The sequence below is a fragment of the Impatiens glandulifera genome, chromosome 1, assembly GCF_907164915.1.
Source record: "Impatiens glandulifera chromosome 1, dImpGla2.1, whole genome shotgun sequence".
Lineage (NCBI taxonomy): Eukaryota > Viridiplantae > Streptophyta > Magnoliopsida > Ericales > Balsaminaceae > Impatiens > Impatiens glandulifera.
Window position 1 is genome coordinate 16,504,437 of NC_061862.1, and position 19,675 is coordinate 16,524,111.

At 32.1% G+C, this 19,675-nt stretch overlaps 2 protein-coding genes across 3 annotated transcripts; both read left to right on the forward strand.

Moving 5' to 3' along the window:
* Positions 1–3,494: 3,494 nt before the first annotated feature.
* On the forward strand, positions 3,495–6,856 carry LOC124920776 (heptahelical transmembrane protein 4-like). Of its 2 annotated transcripts, none has more exons than XM_047461329.1 (4): positions 3,495–3,813; positions 4,013–4,255; positions 5,644–5,950; positions 6,042–6,856. In XM_047461329.1, the coding sequence occupies exons 2-4, from the start codon at positions 4,020–4,022 to the stop codon at positions 6,693–6,695; spliced, it is 1,197 nt and encodes a 398-aa protein (XP_047317285.1). In that variant the 5' UTR covers positions 3,495–3,813; positions 4,013–4,019; the 3' UTR covers positions 6,696–6,856. The 2 variants fall into 2 exon arrangements, with proteins under 2 accessions (XP_047317285.1, XP_047317286.1); XM_047461330.1 differs by having other exon boundaries at positions 3,813–3,946.
* Positions 6,857–16,953: 10,097 nt separating this feature from the next.
* LOC124919204 (glycosyltransferase 6-like) lies at positions 16,954–19,020 on the forward strand. The gene is made up of 2 exons (XM_047459394.1): positions 16,954–17,682; positions 18,481–19,020. Exons 1-2 carry the CDS (start codon positions 16,954–16,956, stop codon positions 19,018–19,020), a joined length of 1,269 nt encoding a protein of 422 aa, XP_047315350.1.
* Positions 19,021–19,675: the final 655 nt, after the last annotated feature.

Consider the following 19,675-nt stretch of genomic DNA (forward strand, 5'->3'; position numbering starts at 1 on the left):
GATTGGTCCGCCACAGGGGAACACGGCAATCGGTAGCAGAAGATCTGAACTGCTTTAAAGATGCCCGAGCACGATCTACTTCATCTTCTACGAATTTAGCGAGAGCAAAAACGGACTGACTTTGAACAACATAACATGTGGACAAACTTTGTGGAGATGATGATTGTTTGGTGCCTTTATCCTTGAGCCCCTCGAAGGCCTTCCCGTATGCTCTTTGAACTTCCTTGGGTACTTCTCCTTTCCCCTTGGAACCGTTCCCATCATCTGTCCTAACAAAAGTGGAAAATGTCCCTTTACCAGGTTTACGACCTCGGCTGAATCTCATCGCCGAGAACATGCATATTCCCTCTAATTCCCTTCATTTTGGTATCACGCTAGTCTTCTCATGATCCAAAATGATTAATGAATCGGAATAAGCCATTATACAAGTGCGTACCTGATCGAACCATTGTAGTCTTAACATTACATCATAGTCTTCCATAGGGACTAACCTCCCTGACCACCGACTTGGCTACATTAAAGGACAAGACTGTCACTCTCATTGGGTTGATGTAAAGACCCAACACCTTAGCTACTCCTTCGCGCATGAAATTGTAAAAAGCCCCTATATCCACTAGTACCTTGATGTGCCTTCCCCCGATCAAAACTTCCACGAACATCGAGCCCCTCTTTGTTCCCTTGATTGGCTCCACAACACTAGTCTTCACATCATTGAGAAGTCTTAAGGATCCTACTAGAGTCCCTTCCTCTTCCTCGTAGGACTCGGTTCCCTTAATCGTTGTTATCTTTCCCCTCTTAAACAGGCACATAAACTTTATGTGATTGTGAGCACCATAAATATGAGAAACTCTTGGATTACCCGATTCGACGGCTTGCCCCCTTGAGTTGTTGTGTGCATGCCCCTTCTTGGGTGGACGGTCTCCCCACCTTTCTCCTTGTCATGTGAGCGGTCTCCCCACCATTCTCCTCATCACCTCAGATGAGCTTCGGCCTGTCCACAGAAACCTTGAGTTCGATCAGTCTCTCTGCAACCACAATTGCCTCGGAGACGTTCTGCACCTTGGCCCTTTGCAACTCTAATTGTGCCTAGGTCTTTAGGCCATTAACAAACGCGAACATGTCCTCCTATTCCGTTAGACTATATAACTCGAGCATCAACTTTCGGAACTCCTTCACATACTCTTTGACGGTCTTATTGTGCACAACTTGACTCGGTCGCTTCCGTGCCTCAAAATCAGTGTTCTCTGGAAATAATTGGCGCTTGAACATGGTCTTGAAATCCTCCCACGTCTCCATTCGCAACGTACCTCATTCAATATCTGTTTCCTGCCTCCTCCACCACAGTAGTACAATTTCTTATAGGAAGAAAGGTGTTGCTTCCAACTTGGTGCAATCAAGTATGTTTGATGCCCGAAAGGAAGTCCTCCACTTCCCTTTCACTCCTCGAACCTTTGAATGGAGTTGTCTTGGGAACATTCATCCGGCGAGGTGTTACACCTCGAAGTTCCCCTCCATTCCACCCAATCCGACCCTCCATCGCGTCGAGCCTCCCCATCATCTCCCTTCGGAGATCGTCGATCATCGCATGAACTTCTCTTCAGATTGTCTCAAGCACTTCATTCCGGATGCCATTAACCTCACCTCGAACTGCTCTCAATACTTTGGCCTGAATTCTTCGATTCGAATTTCTAATGATCCCCATGACTTCGTTCTCCAATTTTTCACCAGCCTTGTCCAACAACGTCACCCTATCGGCCACCACGCTAAACACTTCGAGAGCCTCCTAGTGCTCGCACATGCCTTCCTCACGCCGTGTCACCCGTGCTTCCATGTCGACACTCCTCTCGACGAACTTGTCCCTCTTGGACCTCTTGTCCTTTTGTTCGCTGGTCGAAACCTTTGTGACTTTGGAATCTGAATTCATCCTTTCTTAGCACGATCTTCTTTCAAATGTGGAAGCACAAACGTGGATACAATACCACTTTGCTCTAATACCATTTGTCACGGGATGAAACTCGGTCACTGAATATTTCTTTGTCCCGTACGGCACTAGTCTAGATTGCCACAACACTAGCTAGTCAGCCTTTCTAAATATGCAAGAAGAATGATCACTTTGAGAGAGAAACAACTCGGAGAATAACTTGTCTATTGCTTAATGCTTTACAAGTGTGAGGTACAAGATTATGAGGTATGTGAGGTTTATGTCCAAGATTTGTTTATATACAAGTGGAGAGATCATTCTAGATCCTACTTGACCTAAAATTTTCTAGACTCTTCTATTATCTAACCTATATCCAAGAATTCTTAGAGACTTCTAGATAATTCTACTAACTACCTACTATTGAGAATTCTTAGAAAATTCTAAAGAGTTCTCTTATCTACGTACTTTAGGAACTCTTAGAGAATTCTAGAGAGTTCCATGACCTTACCAAAAAGAAGGAACTCTTAGAGAATTCTAGAGAGTTCCACAACATACTTGTAACAATAAACCCTTAAAGAATTTTAAAGAGTTCTACAAAAAGGAAAATACTAGACAAACCTAGAAACTTCTAGAAAATGCACATTGTGGGCTTGAATTCTTCATTCTATTTGAATGGGCCGTGACATTAAGCTTAAGCAATAAAAGTAGTCTTGTATCTTTTTATTATATATACAAGAAATTGTGAAGAACAATAATAAAATAAAAATAAATAGGTATTCACCCCTCTTTTCTCTAATTAAAAAAGAGTTTTAAGAAAATTAAAAAGACATTTTCTCTTGCTCTATTAATGTTTAGTTTTTTTTTATACTAAGGTTTTAATTGGTGTTTTATTTTATGCAATTTATTATTTAGTTGGATCGAACTTTTAATCTTGATTTTTTATGATTTTAATCATACTTTTAATCTTCGGTGAATTATTTGTTATTTATATCATCTGATTGTGGTAGTGATGTTTTTTCGAGTCCGTATTCGTCTATTTTTTTTAATAACAAATAAGAAGAAATTATTAGATCTATACTTATTTTTCATATTTTCAATAATGAGTTATTTGATTTGATATATGTATCATCCCATAATTTGTCCGTGTTTTTTTATTATTTCGACTATATATATATATATATATATGGTTCATCATTTGACATAATATTTTTCAGTATTATTTATCAATCTTCGACTAAAGATAATTTCAATTGTCGCTCAAATCATTTGATAAAAATTATTTCGACACCGTTTATTAATTCGTTCGGCTTGCTTTTATTTCTGAATACTCATAGTTTAAGACTCAAATAACAGAACTTTTAACAAATTGTATGATTGTTAAATATTCTTCATTGAGAATTTAAATTTTGTAAATTATTTCTACAATTTAATTTTATTTAGAGAAATCTGACTAAAATGATATGTTTTCAAATAAATCCAAAACACACCAATGGATTACATTCACATTAGCCGACGTCTATATTATCTATTAGGGTCAAAAACAGAGGAGTTTAATTCGTGTCAAAATCTCGAATGGCGTAAATGATTATTGTTTGGTCTTCCTCCATGCATCTGATATGAGTCATATGATCAAATCGGACGAATGTCATCTATATATATAAGCATATCCGCATCTTCATTTTCCATTATTCAAGCACATTTTACTGTAAATATCTCAACTTGATCGTTCAAACCGAGGCGTTTCTTGTCCAATTGCTCTTTTATCCCGTCGCGTACTTCTAGAAAGGTGGGGTTCACTTTTCCCGTCCTTTTCGCCGTTCCCCAATTCAGTTTGTCGCATTTATGTCCAACCACAAGCTCCTTCTTTTATCTAACTTATAACCAAGGTCCAGGTTTGTAATTCTCTCACTTCCGATTCATTTCATTTCTAGATTCATCCTCCATCATCTGTCTCCCTTGATGTTGTTTAATCGTGCATATTAGCCGCGATAATTACGAAATTGATATTCTTCTTTCTTGATTTTGGTAATCCCCTTTTGATTTTCTTTCTTTTATGGGTTAAATTTGTTCATATACTTCCATTTGTTACAGACAGAGAATGGGTGAAACGATGGGTTCGGAGATAGACGAAAATGAAAGTGGGGTTTATTGCAAAGAAGGTAAAGGGAAGAGATTGTGGAAGAAGGTTAAGTATCAGCTTGTTGAGTATCATTCCCTTCCTGCGTATTTGAGGGACAACGAATTCATATTAGGTCATTACCGATCGGAATGGCCGTTGAAGCAGGTTTTATTGAGCATTTTTACTATTCATAACGAGACCCTCAACGTTTGGACGTAAGTATTCCTCAAAACCCTTCATGATTTCTGGCTTTTCGATCATTGTTTCATTGAAATTTGAATTATATCTCCATAGAAGCAAAATTGTGTTAAAGAATCAAATGTTTTACAAGACCAAACAACATAGGACCATCATTCTTATTGTTTGCAATGTTTTAGTTCTCTTTGGATGAATAACAATGGCTCAAGTTTGGTACTATGTGAAATATTGTGGCTAGCAATTAAGAGAGTTGATTGAAAGAGACATATACTTACTTGATTTTATCAAGTCCTCATAAAACACTACTTTCAATTCCAAGAATGGGTTTACTTGTAGGAAAGGCAATCTTTATGTTAATCCGTTTAGCAGATTTCCATTATCAAAGTATCATTTTAACATATGATTGGACAAGTAAGTGGAAAAAATGTTCATGATGATGTTGAGTAGTATGTTAGTATAAGTGTGGAGAATTCGGCTATCTCTTAATGGTTTTCTTAGGAATGTTTTCTTTTTATTGTAAATTGAATCACTGCTAGAAACTTTCTGTCTCAGTCTGTTCAGCATTAAAAGAAAAGAAAAGAAAAACACTCCTGTTTATGGGTCAATCCATCACTTTAGGGTCTTTTTTTCCACATCTTTTTAGATTAGATTCTCCAATAAAATGAAATAGAGGGGGTGTGTGTGTGTAAGGAAATCCCAAATGAGCGCTAAAACTTTGATTCTGGCATTCTGTAACAGTAGTAGTATGGTAATTAGTCGAGTAAGTTAGTGGGGTTAATGAGTTAGTAGCTTATAAAAGTGGAGAATATAATATTTGGGTTATCGACGTTGGAATTTCTTCTGATATGTTCATATAAACTTTTAAATCCCCTTATGAGTCTCTAATCCTTATGAAACTACAACAATCTTAAAACTGGAATGCGAAAACGTATCTGAATCCTTAACCATATGATTGATGATGGTTTTGATCTTCCACTTTAGAGTTTCCTTAGGTTTCTTAATATCTCTGTTGATGGGGATACAGAGAAACTATCGTAGTTATACTCTACAAATGGAGATCATAACCCCTTATAAATGACCAAAGCAGTTATAATGACTTTTGTATACTTCTAATCGTCCCCTCATCACATTAGAAATTCCGCATATAGTATCCACAATAAATATTCATGGCAATTATGCCCTTAAGTCAAATTCCTTATTTCATAAAATAGACCACATAATTTTCACTTATTAATAAGTGTTCTAAAATTCTAACAATTGAATGAAGTAGTGTTGAATCTGGTTATATCTCTCAGTCTTGACCATTTTTGGATATGAAACATATCACCTTTTGCTGTATATCATTCAGTTTTACAATGCTAGTTTGATTGTGTTGAAGTAAAAGTTATTAATTTTGTTGTTGCAGACATTTGATTGGCTTCTTCCTTTTCCTATGCTTAACTATATATACCGCAATGAAGATTCCAAAAGTTGTGGATCTCCATGCTCTACAGCATTTCTCTGATCTACTAAAAAACGCAGATATACACAAACTGCCTTCAGAATTTGTGTCTTGCCTTCCTGATTTGCAAAAACTCCGGGATGAATTGGCAAGCTCATTTCCCTCCATAGATTTGCTATCATCACCTTCGAGTTGGCATATAGTTGAAATCCTGAAGAACTGTTTACCCAAAGGATTCTTTCATGGAAATAACACTGATGTTTGTGCTTTGGTGAGTTACATTTAGATTTGTTTTAATTTCCTTTTACTTATGAAAGTTGAAATACTAATTTTGGACAATTTATGTTTAATTTTGAGTGCAGAGAAATGTTAAGAATGATCTTACAAACATAATAGCCCCATTGATCGTTCGACCAATTACAAGGTGGCCATTTTTCGCCTTTTTAGGTGGAGCGATGTTTTGCCTGTTAGCAAGCAGTGCTTGTCACCTTCTGTCGTGTCATTCACAACGAATGTCTTACATCATGCTCAGACTCGACTACGCCGGAATTTCAGCTCTCATTTCAACCTCTTTCTATCCAATGGTCTACTATTCCTTCATGTGCGACCCTTTCTTCTGCAATCTATACATCGGCTTCATAACACTCTTGGGAATCGCCACCATCTTGGCATCTCTCCTACCCGTTTTTCAAACCCCGGAGTATCGTACATTCCGGGCTTCCCTCTTCCTAGCTATGGGTTTGTGCGGAGTGGGTCCGGTTCTCCATAAGCTTATCGTGTTTTGGGACCAACCTGAGGCACTGCACACGACAGGGTATGAAATCTTGATGGGATTGCTTTATGGACTTGGGGCTTTGGTTTATGCTATGAGAATCCCGGAAAGATGGATGCCGGGGAAGTTTGATATTGCGGGACATAGCCATCAGTTATTCCATGTGTTGGTGGTGGCTGGAGCTTATACTCATTATCGGGCTGGTTTGGTTTATCTCAGGTGGCGGGATTTGGAAGGTTGTTAGAAGGAAAATGATGTAATTTGATATTTTCTGCTTGTTTTATGTTTGTTTTTATGTATGAAGGTTAAAAACATATTTGTGGACTACTTTACTTCAAAACTATAAATAATGTTGTTAAGGGTAATGTGTATCTGTTTTAATAATATAAATTTATAAATAATGCAGTTCAAGAATAGCTTAATGGTGGTTGAATGTTTGGTTCTTAAACCGATTTTTGGCTCGATGGGAGGATGGGTTCGGATCCCTTACAATACACGGCTCTAGGAGGGTTTGGTGCATCCTCTTGATTTTAAATTGATAGGGTTAGGTTATTTATCTACAATTTTAAGATTAGTACTTTTACTTGTTAATATTTTGTTACAATTTTTAGTTATTTATCTTCTTTAATAATAGTATTAGTATTGTCTAAAATATTGTAATTTAAATTATATAACATATTGAAGTTAAATGACTAAATAAAACTCACAAGAATAAACAACGATTGTATTTGTTTGTAATGAGACGTCATCAATTTCGTAGATACATTGTATTAGTTTTTAATTAGTTATTTATTATAAAAAAATGGTATATGATTTCATGTATATTAAAAATATAAGAATCATTTAAATATAACCACAAACACGTTACTCAACATATTATTATCATATTATTATTATTATGCATCTTAATAATATCAGCTATTTTCTGAAACGAATATCAGAAAACATCATAATAATAAAATTATGAATGATACACATCGTACGATTACGATCGTTGAAGATTCAATGATTTCTCTCTAACTAGATAGTTCATCCGAAAATAATCGGGATGGTAACCCAAATATTATTTTATGATATATCAGCTGCCTCAATCCAAATTTCATAGTAACTATCCAACGACTCGAATATCACTTAATGAATCTCAATAATAATCGATAGAATACTTTATATATAGTCACTCTTGACAATGCAAAAATAAGTGAATCGTCGATTTCACCTCCTTATAATAAATACGACATCAGCTTACCATAATGGATTTTTTTGCGATATTACCGCAAGAATCCCACGAGACGCCTCTATAGAATTAAAATGCTCACAACCACACAATTATCAATTACATAGACCCTTACAATTCACTAATCAATTTTTCAAATTTTAGTCTAATTAAAACAATATATGTCACAACAAAGAGTTCACAATAGTAACTTAATGACGTCTCTTTTCACACCATCATTGATTCTATAAACGGTCCAAAAAGGGTCGACTTTGAGGTAAGACAACATATGCAGTTGCATAGGACCCCACCTTTATAGAGTCCAAACTTTTTAATATTTAATAGTATTATTAATTATATATTTTTTTTCATTTTTTTCTCCTTTCATATTAAATATATATTCTACAATATATATAAAACTTTTTTTATCTCCTTTTTAATCTCTTTTCGTATTATAATATATGAACCATTTATATCTCATTTTATATTATTAAAATTTTAAAAATAATTAAAAAAAATATTATTTACTATTTTAGGGGCTACAAAATTTAAATTTGCATTGGGCCTCAAATTCTCAGGTCGGCCCTAAATCCAAACAATAATATTTTTAATCATTGATGAAATCTAATCGGAATAACCATTTTTCGACTTCGATACACGCTTTCTTTCTTGCATATAACCCCACGATAGATCATTTAATTTTTTCAGTTGACAACGTTGAAATTGTTCAATGAAGAATGACTTGAGTGAAAAGTATACAAAAGTGGTGGGATTCTGCGCATATTAAGGCACACGTTAGTCTATAATAAAGAACTACCTTAAGAGAGAGTTGTTTCATTCAACATCATATTATGTGTCGAGAATTTAATTCAGATATTCTCAATGACATCATAATCTCGTTCAGAATCCACCAATTTCTCATTGGATACATCGTGAATGAAAACTAACAATTAAATATTTTTAATTTCAAGATAAATGATTCTAATAGAGGTGACTTGGATTATGTCTTCCACAGGTGACCAACATACATTTTTTACCTCATCAATCACTTTTTATTCGGACAACAAATCCGAAATAAATGTTGTGTTAAATTTGTTCCATAGAGCAAAATATGTCCTTGAGATCTGAAGTCAAACCAAAAATACATTAACTAGGGGCTTGTTTGATGAATGAGTTATTAAGATAAAACTCAGTTTTTATCTCAAAATTCAACAATCATATCAATCATCTAATCAATCTATTTATCTATTAAAATATCTAAATTATCCCTTACCATTTTTTTAATATAAATTAATTATTAAATAAAAATCTAGAGAGATAAAAGATAATTTGATAATAAAAAAATTTAAAACATATTTTTTTTTATTTTTAATCAAACAATGGTTTTTTCCGAAAAAACTCGAACAAAACCCAAAAAATCACTTCCTCAAACAAGCCCTAGGTCTAGGCCCGAGACGTCCTTAGTTTCAAACCGACGTCTAAAGAGTTCAGCGTAATAGTTTTAATTGGATCAAGTCTACCTCAATCTCTTGTCTTTTTTCGTTATTTATTTTTGAGATAGCTACTAATCTGGGGCATGCCTTCAGTGATTGAAATTCAAAAGATTTGGGTCTGACATGAATTGTCTTCGTCTAGTCTGCCTAAACAGCCTACTTCCCGACCCCTACCACTATTGCAAAGGTCTGAGCTTTGGCCGTACAAGGTTCCAGTTGTAACATTCTAGGTCGAGTTTGTTGCCTCACTTGTGTGCCAACCGAAGACCTCTCCCTCCTTTGGTTGTGGAAACGATGTCTAGTAGAGAATCGACAATTTTTTGGATTCCTCCCTCTATCACCAATAACATTTCAAAGTACAACACATAGCTTCCCAAACATATGAGACGCTGTTAAGAAAGTCGACTTAAAATCGATGACCGATGCGACCATTCGACCCCTGTCCCTCTCACGATGTTTTGCGTTGCTTTATCCTCAAAACTTATATGAGGTTTTCTGTCCACCAATCGGACCGCATGATCTACAGCGCATCGAATATAGACCTCCATTATTAAGAGAATAAAATCTAACAATGAGTAAACCCTTTCATTAGTTATTTGTCCAATAATAATAGTATTATAAATTTAAAATATATAACCTATCAAAGTTTTAAAATGCTAAATAAAACTGTCACAATTGAGAAAATAACAATTGTATTTGTTTGTAACGAGATGTCATAAATTTGGTTGATATAAGGTTCTAGTTTTCAATTACAATATATATATAATGCTTAATTTTTGAAGTTTCCGGATTGCCGGGTCGAGAGCTGTGGTTAATTTGGATACTTGGGTCGGATTGTGGGTTGACCCGCCTTTAAATTTAAAACGGTTAAAAATAAAATTAAAAATGCTAGAGGTATGTTTCGAACTTTCAACCTAACAAAAACAAGTACAACTTTTTAACCAACTAGGCTACAAAGACTTTATATTTTAAATTTAACATCAAATTTGATAAACACGGGACGTTTTAATATTAATATAAGTTCAACTTTTTAACTAATTAATCTATATATATATAATGATGCTTAATTTTTAAAGTGTCCGGATTGCCGGGTCGAGAGTTGTGGTTAATTTGGATATTTGGGTCGGATTGTGGGTTGACCCGCCTTTAAATTTAAAACGGTTAAAAATAAAATTAAAAATACTAGAAGTATGTTTCGAACTTGCAACCTAACAAAACAAATACAACTCTTTAACCAACTAGGCTACAAAAACTTTATATTTTAAATTTAACACCAAATTTGATAAACGCGGGACGTTTTAATATTAATATAAGTTCAACTTTTTAACTAACTAATATATATATATATAATGATGTTGAGTAAATGGATATTTGGGTCGGATTGTGGATTGACCCACCCATAAATTTAAAACGGTTAAAAATAAAATTAAAAATGTTATCTACAATTTTTTTCCACGGTTTTTTTATATTATTACTCGTACAAATGCACGGACTAAATGCTAGTTAAGTTAAATCTTCTTATTAATATAAGTTATTATTATTATTTTTTTTCAATCAAGATTTATTCTGGAATAAGAATATTATAATTCATAGCTCCTCGTTTTGATTACAACCTTTTTTTTAAGGAAGGGTTAAATTTAAAATGTTTAATCTATTAAACAAGAAAAAAAAATAGATCATTTTATTAATTTGGGCTTCTCATTCTTGCACGTTAGTTTGATCATATGTTCTAGAAGGAATTCGGAATACCCAAAAAATAGATAATGTAAAATCTCTAATCTCTTAAATTTGTATAGACCATAATTCAATTCCTTAACTTCAATATAGAATGTAAGGATTAATTTAATATCATAAAATATATAGTTTTGACTTTGAATTTAAAATTATGGATGTAGTTGACAAGTTGTACATTGTTTCATTAATACGATATGCAACTCTTAGTTAGTTTTTGATTATTCAAAAATATTTTAAAATTCATTAATTATTTTATTTTAAATAATAAATTAAAATATAAAATTAATGCAGGACGAAGAAGAATACCAAAAAAATTAGAGATCAAACCTGCAAAGGCAAATATTTAATTGAACTATAATTATTTCAAAAATAATTAGTTTACTTAAATATGTGAATTTTATTATGAAATTACACCAATATATAATAATAATAAATTCTTAGAGGTGTAAATTTTGTTATTATGTCAATTAACCTTCTGTCATTTTCTTAAAAAAAAAAATTTGTTTTTTCTAGAATTTTTATGATCTTTTTAAAAATATTTTTAAATAAAAAAATAATTATTAAAATTTTCTTTAAAATATCATTTTATATTTAAAATTAAAATTTAGAATAATTGTATTTTGATATTATAATTGATAAATTAAATAATTTAGTAGTTAAAATAAAAGATGAGGTGAGAGAGAAATATTTTTTAAAAAAGAACCTGAAATATCCAAGATCGAAAAAGCTCTTAAAGTATGCTATTTTAAAATCAACTATTAAATAATCAAAGTCCGCCCGTTGTTAAATAAAAAATAAATAATTTGAGTATTCTAGTCAGTCAGACTTAAAGAGCTGGATGGAAGTATTTGAACATGAATTATATAATTATTTTAAATCCGGGAACTTATTAATTAGATCTTTTTCCTATATTAGCAAATTAAACTATTTTTAAAAATATTATGATTTATTCTCAGTGTGGCTAATAGTTCTAGTTAGGTTAGTATATAGGAATCAACTCTTCAGAGCAATATTAATCTTCTATTATCATCAACACCTATTAATCATTTAGGCTCTATAAACTAATCTAGGACATAAGATGGTGAGTCTAAGGTTGATAATTTTATTTGGAAATATTATTTGAACGTTATTGCTACAACTAAAAAATATTGTAAATATATAATTATCGATTCTTTTATTTATCAATGTTGTAGGAAGGTTAATGAAACTATTGAACACATTCTTTTTGTTATGTGATTTTAACAATGAGATGTGAGATTTAGTATGAATTTTTCTTATCTTAATTAGCTCAAATATTATTTCTAGATTCGACCTATGATTCAACTCCTTAAATAAGGGTTAAATGCACTCTTTTAATAAATATGTGTTGGTCTTTTTAAAAAAGAAGAAATAAATTTGTGTTTAGAAAAAATCTGATGAATGTATTCATTGTGTTAATATACCGGGAAATTTGACGAAATAAGCCTGATAACATGATTATTTCCAAAAATAACAGGGAGAGTAATCTTTGTAAAATTGTCCTTTTATTCCTGGTAAAAGACCATTATACTCCCTGGCAAAAATAATTCACTATTCTTTTCTTTCTCTTCCTTCATTCTCTACGGTCACGAACAGACGAACCATCCCACCACCTCCCCCTTCATTCTCCCTCAGCGCAACGAGTCGTCCAAGCAAACGTCGTCGAGACGTCTGCTTCTTCTGCTTCCCCTCTCCCTGACGTCTGCTATCCCGAACTCTAACCCGGTCGATGGGTAAGTTTCATATTTATATTGTTATAGCTGAAAATATTGTTCATATAGTTTATATTAATTGTTATATTGTGTTTATATTGATTGTTAGCGCAAGTAAAAATGCATTTTTCATAGACACTAATTCAAACTGCTAGTATACAATTGATAATGGTGGCACAAATTCCACTCACTTCTGTGAATTTTTATCAATTACAGATGACAATATGTTTGTGAGTGTTTTTCTCCTCTTTGATGGAGAGTGGAAAATTGATGATGGTGGTGTTAGTTATTTTGTCTCAAACTCATGTCATGGTGTGAAACTACCCCGAAATACAACATATGTCGAATTAGCTGACATTGTCTATGATGCTATTAGTGTGGACAAATTAAAATATGATTTAGTGTTCAAAGTGAAGTATAATATGATTATAATGAATTTTCATCCTGTTGTTATCAAGTGAGATAGCGATGTGGCGTTCTATTTAAAAGAAATTTCGACTTCACAGTCTCATCATCGCATTCCATTGTGTGTCTCTTTAGTAAGGAAGTCACTACCTTCAACTGAAGAAAACAAAATACCAGGAAATGTGGTTCCATGATGTAAGCGTGATATATTCCCGATATTTGACCAGGAAAATGATATATTTGAGCAGCAAAATGTCTTTCCAAGGCAGCAAGATGTATGTGAGCATCAAGATGTCTTCCCAAGTCAAAATGACATATTGTTAAACCATGTAGAAGGAGTACAAGACTAATGTTTACGTTTGAGACAGTATGCTAGTACAAGAGTAGGTCATTCACCCTGGGTACCAAGCACTTTCCATACTAGGAAAACATTCATCCATACTAAGTGGCTTGGTTGGTTCATATGAACCACTCGAGATTGAAACACATGATCAATTAACCATTGAAAACGGATTAGAAGTGTGTACGTTTTTTATAACAAAAAATAAATACAATTGAGGTTGCATAGACATGCAATGTCTAATCATTTTATCCTCAAAATGGAGAAGTCAACAAAAGATCTTTGGTTTGTGAAATGTCTGGCTAAGAACTGCAAGTGGAGATTGCGTGCTACGAAAGAAAAATTATCAATGATGTTTAAGATTCGAAAATTTGTAATAGAGCAATATCCTTTGGCATATAGTCTTTTCCTCGGTCCTATTCGCAAATTTGGGGACAAATGTCTTGATAAACTCATAGATCCAAACTTGGAAGGCTAGTACGAACCCATTAATAAATAGTATAAACGACATCACAACTCCCCTTGCAGGTTTCCCTCTTGGCAGATATAACTCCTGGGGATGTTTCATGACTTTGTCAATACCCTTCAGGTTTGAACTCAATGTTACATTTTCCCATGGAAATTGAATGAACATCTTTCTGTCCTCCACCATGCTGAAGATTTTCAAATTTACCCTCCTCCTATTATCAGATCCAAAAAGATACTGGTAAATCAGGTTTATGAGCTCCATCTTCCATGCATCCTTCTTATTAGAGCATCAGATGAAACTTGTTTAAACCTCATTCACTCTAAAAATTATTTTGCTCCCAAAATATTTGCGAACTAGGGGTGGACATTCTTCAACGTGCCTATTTTCGACCACAAAAAATCTTTCAAAGTTGGGGCCTGTTACCAAGGCATATTCCTTCATGCCCCAGAAGAGCTCCTGACCATTGACCAGGAAACTTATCCCCTTCGAATTGAAGTTGTTTCTCCTCATCAGCATCTGGTGGATTATTGTTCCTAAGAAAATTACAGTCGGGGCTTTCAATATATGCTGGAATTGAGTCTACAAAACCCTATCCATAAGACCAATGTTATTAAACTTCTCTTTTGTCTTTGACAAGCAGGTGCATGCGGATTTCCATGAAACACGGCCATGAAAGTTGTTCTCAATTACGGATTTGGTTTTGCTTTTGCTTTTGGTTGGTGCCATCTGCAAAGAAATATTATGCTAGACTAATGAAAACATTTAATAAGCAAATACCACTTAAGAAAGCAAATAAGACATCTTTTATCTGCAAAAATACAATTTTCGTCTGCGAAGATGCATTTTTCGTCTACGATGATGCATTTTTCATCTGCGAAGATGAAATTTCAATTGCGCAGACGAAAAATGCATTTGCGCAATTGATATTTCATCTCTGAAGACGAAAAATGCATCATCGCAGACGAAAAATGCATCTTCGTAGACGAAAATGCATCTTCGTAGACGCAAATGCATCTTCGTAGACGCAAATGCATATTCCACCCTAAAACCCTTTCAAACCATTCAACATTCACAAAAATAATTCTTCCAGCCTAAAACCCTAAACTTAAACTCTAAAACGCTAAAATCCTAAACCATTTCTTCCATTCAGCATGCATGCAAGAGGAAAACGAAAAAAAACGGGATAAACTCACCTGAAATGATGAAGGCGTTCCAGCGTTGCCTTGGGGAGTTGATCGATCGACTTCGTTGCTTTGTTGGTTCGCTTGGTTCGTCGGGGGAGAAGAAGAGAGAAAGAGATACCAAAGGTCGGGGGGAGAAAGGGAAATGAAATGAGGGGAGGAAAACGGAGAGAAATATGAATATTTTTATTTGGGGGTATAATGGTCTTTTACCATGGGCAAAAGGTCAATTTTACAAAAATTACTTCCCCTTTTAGTTTTTGGAAATAACTCTGTTATCAGGGTTATTTCGTGAAATTTCCCCATCTACATATTTACTATTAAATCTACTATTTTTTTGTTAAAGAAAATATTATGATTTTTTTAATTAATAAAGTTTGTTTTCAAATGAAGAGTTTAAAACAAATGAATAACTAGGTATTTTATTCATGCAATCATATTAGCCATTTGGTGGGAACAAGACATCAATCATATCAAAAGCACTATATGAATTAACCAATATTTACTACTACATGCATATGTCAATAGTTTCTCAAAATATATACTTGTTGGTGGCCTTAGATAACATATATACAAAGTTCCAAATGGGTTTACTCAAACTTTTTTTTCTTGTTTTGCAATCTCATTCATGTATGTTTTCGGTTGTTAGATATTTAAATAAATATATGATCTTTATACATTAGTAGACACACATTATAATAACACCTTGTTTGGTTTCTCTCTTAATAAAACTCAATAATTATTTCTGTGTTTTTTCTTTACTCTTTTTTATCACCATATTATTTTCAAGATCCTTTTACTAAGAATTAATTGTTTTCTCGACCATTGATGGGGAGATAAGTGCATGTACACAATAATTTTATTGATATAATATTAACATTTAAGAAAAATAAAACGTGTATTTGTTGGTGTTTTTGAAAGAAAAAAAAAATAGTCTAAATTGGTTAAATGTTGAAAAGTAATATTCAAAATAATGGGATTATAATTTAGAATATATAGCCACCAGCATGGCAGCAATATTATGAAAATGAAATGGTTTAATTTGTTTCTATGGTTCTAATTTTTATTGTTATTTAAAATATTTAATATTTGTTATATTATTAAAAAAAAAGTCTACTAATAATTTAAAATTGAAATGTAATATGACTGACTTATTTGAAACTTTTTATTCAATTTTTTTGTTTCTTTAAAACTTTTAAATTTCTACATTTTTATTTTATATTAAATTTAATAAAAAAAAATAAAACAATAATTCAACCTTCTTCTTTTTTTGTCAATAATAATATTATTTTTAATTATAAAACAATATTTTGTGATGAGAAAATCAACATCTATAATAATATTATAAACTAACATAATAATATTTAATAATTATTTAAAAATATCGGTTAAGTAGTGTAATTTTTATTTTAATATTTAAATATATATATATATATATATATATATTATATATGGATAATTAGTAATTTTAAAATATTTGAAAAGATATCTTGCTAAATACATATATTTACATTTATTATTTATATATAATATATGAGGTATAAATTTCATTAATTTATTTATATATATTTGGATATAATCACTATTTTTAAAATAAAGTGCATGTCAACTAATTTTGTTTGATTTTGCTAAAATATTTATTTTATATTTAAAAATAATAATTACTAGTTTTATTATAAAAAATAATATATTTTCATTATTATTAAATAAAGTAAACTTAACTAAAAGAATCTTGAAATTTTGAAAAGTTAAAGTCAATATTGAATATCACTTATAAAAAAAATCATACTTTAAAGAATGATTAATTACTTTTTTTCTATCAATATTAATTAATGTTAATCATTAAATCAATTACCAGAATTAATCTTCCCTGCGCATATAAATAACCCCTTCATAGTTCAGACAATTTGATTCTCTCTCTTACAACTAACTCTCCAATGGCGAAATCAAGAAACATACCTCGTTTCTGTTTCTATGGATCTATTACTGGTATTCTTATTTGTCTCTATTGGTTATGGTCCAACCCGAATCAGAATTACTCACAAAAACCCAACCCGATTCTCTTTTCCGACGGCGTAACCTCTTGCGGGTCACCCACCGGCGTCAATACGGTGGACCGACTTAACAACCCGGATAACTACACATTCTACGACGATCCAACCGTCAATTACTCAATCGGACAGCCTTTAACAAGTTGGGATGAGAGGCGGCGAGAATGGTTGAATCTCCACCCTTCGTTTAAAACAGGAGTATCGGATCGGGTATTGATTTTAACCGGGTCGCAACCGAAACCGTGTAAGAACCCGATTGGAGATCATCTTCAATTGAGGCTTTTTAAGAATAAAGTGGATTATTGTAGGATACATGGGTATGATATATATTATAGTAATACGTTTCTTCATAGTGAAATGAGGTCGTATTGGACGAAGATGCCTGTTGTTCGGGCGGCGATGTTGGCCCACCCGGAAACTGAATGGTTTTTGTGGATTGATTCGGATGCTATTTTTACGGATATGGATTTTAAAGCACCGTTGACCCGGTATAAAGATTATAATATGGTTATTCATGGTTGGCCCGATGCTGTTTTTGGGAAGAAGAGTTGGGTTGGTGCTAATGCGGGTGTTTTTCTCATGAGGAATTGTCAATGGTCCTTGGATTTCATGGAGGTATTTATACATATTTATTTATTAAATATAATAAGAGTAATTATATATGAGAATTTTTTTTTTTGGATGAAAATCTAAAAGAATTTTAAAATTTTATTATTTGAACTTTAATTGAATTGGGTAGTTTTTATCTAACAAGATTTCAACTTTAAATTTTGCTATGAGATTAAACTATCAAAAAATTTTAGCAATTTCAGATTTTTTTCAAAATGATAAAAAGTCAGTCATCTTATTTTATCTTATTATTTTTATTTCTTTAATTAATTTGTCACATTTTTAAATGAAAGGATATATATATATATATATACGGTTTTTGCGGGTTTTTTAAAATTAAGTATTGTTTTCGAAATTTACGCATTTTATTTTGTCGAAGTTGGTTTGATTTACTAAAAAATGTGTAATTTGAAGAAAGATTTGAGAAATTTTTAATAGAGATAAATTTTGTATTTATTTTTCAAAATACTTTATAATGACATAATTTTGTGTACGATTTACCAGTTTATACGTATTTATTTTGTTGAGTCGGCATTCAAAACTTTCTAATACGGTTTGAATTTCTTAAAAAATGTGTGATTTGTAGAAATAATTAAAAACAAATTGTTACATTGCTTTTACAAATGTGTTAAATAATTAAATTAAGAAGATGTCCCGATAACTAAAATTGTGATAAGTTGAGTCAGGCATGAAAATGTCCCGATTCATAGTTCGAGTTATATTTGATAAAAACAATAAAATAAAAATACTATTTTCATGTAATAATATGTATTTACTAACTGTGTTCCGGGTCGGATTTGTCAGGTTTGGGCAGAAATGGGTCCACAAAGTCCAGATTATGAAAAATGGGGCGAGATTCAAAGATCAACATTCCCCGACAAAGAATACCCAAAATCCGACGATCAATCAGGTTTAATATATTTAATAATAAAAGAGAAAGAAACATGGGGAAAAAAGATATATCTAGAAAACGAATACGAATTATCCGGTTACTGGTTAAACCTAGTCGGAAAATTCCTAAACATTAGCAACATATACGAAGACATGGAGAAATCTGTACGCAGATTAAGACGCCGTCACGCCGAAGTTAACACAGAACATTACGCCGTCGTCAGGGAAAAATATCTCGCCGGAGATAGACGGCCGTTCATCACTCATTTCACAGGTTGCCAACAATGTAACGGCGATCATAATCCAATTTACGTCGGAGATTCTTGCTGGGATGGGATGGAAATTGCTCTGAATTTCGCTGATAATCAGGTGCTTCGCCCTTATGGTTTCGTTCACCCGGATTTACGTAATGGATCTTACGTTAGACCCGTTTCGTTTGATTACCCGGCTTGATTTTAAAATATTAACTGAATTTAATTAGTTGGTTTGTTATTCGGAAATTTGAGATTTCCGTTAATTATAAGTTGTTTGATTAGAATTATTGGGAAATGTGTTTTTATTTTTAAGTTTATCTTTAGAAAATATATTGAATAAAAACAATATTTATACCAATTAATTAATGTAAATTATAATGATCTTACATATTCAAAAGAGATTAAGACTATGATATATAATCTAAATTTAGATTCATGAAAATATTTTTATTTAATTACATTAATTAAAGAGAAAGGAATCATATTTATATTTTGAAGCCATAATAGAATAAAAATAATTATTTTAATAAAATTATAATTGTGATAAAAACTATAAAGTCAAATATGATTGTCAAAGTTTACTTCAAAATTGCAAAAATGACAATTTGGGAACAATTGAGTTTTTAAATATTTAATTACCTGTTTATGACAAAATTGTCATCTTGGACCAATTAAAATTTTAAACATTTTTTTTCTTCAATTATATAATTTAAAATTCTTTAACTTTAAGTTATATATAAACAAGGTTTTGTGTTAACCATTTTAAACGCAATTAATTTATTATATACGCGACATTTATAAATGGATAAAAAAAATTTGAATGAATTCACTGTACTATAGATTTGATATTAATC

Excerpts from the sequence above, each read along its gene's own strand:
- LOC124920776 (XM_047461329.1), top strand. The coding sequence starts at position 4,020 with ATGGGTGAAACGATGGGTTCGGAGATAGACGAAAATGAAAGTGGGGTT. Across the intron at positions 4,256-5,643 it reads GAGACCCTCAACGTTTGGAC|ACATTTGATTGGCTTCTTCC; the intron begins GTAAGTATTCCT and ends TTGTTGTTGCAG. Across the intron at positions 5,951-6,041 it reads ACACTGATGTTTGTGCTTTG|AGAAATGTTAAGAATGATCT; the intron begins GTGAGTTACATT and ends TTTTGAGTGCAG.
- LOC124919204 (XM_047459394.1), top strand. The coding sequence starts at position 16,954 with ATGGCGAAATCAAGAAACATACCTCGTTTCTGTTTCTATGGATCTATT. Across the intron at positions 17,683-18,480 it reads GGTCCTTGGATTTCATGGAG|GTTTGGGCAGAAATGGGTCC; the intron begins GTATTTATACAT and ends CGGATTTGTCAG.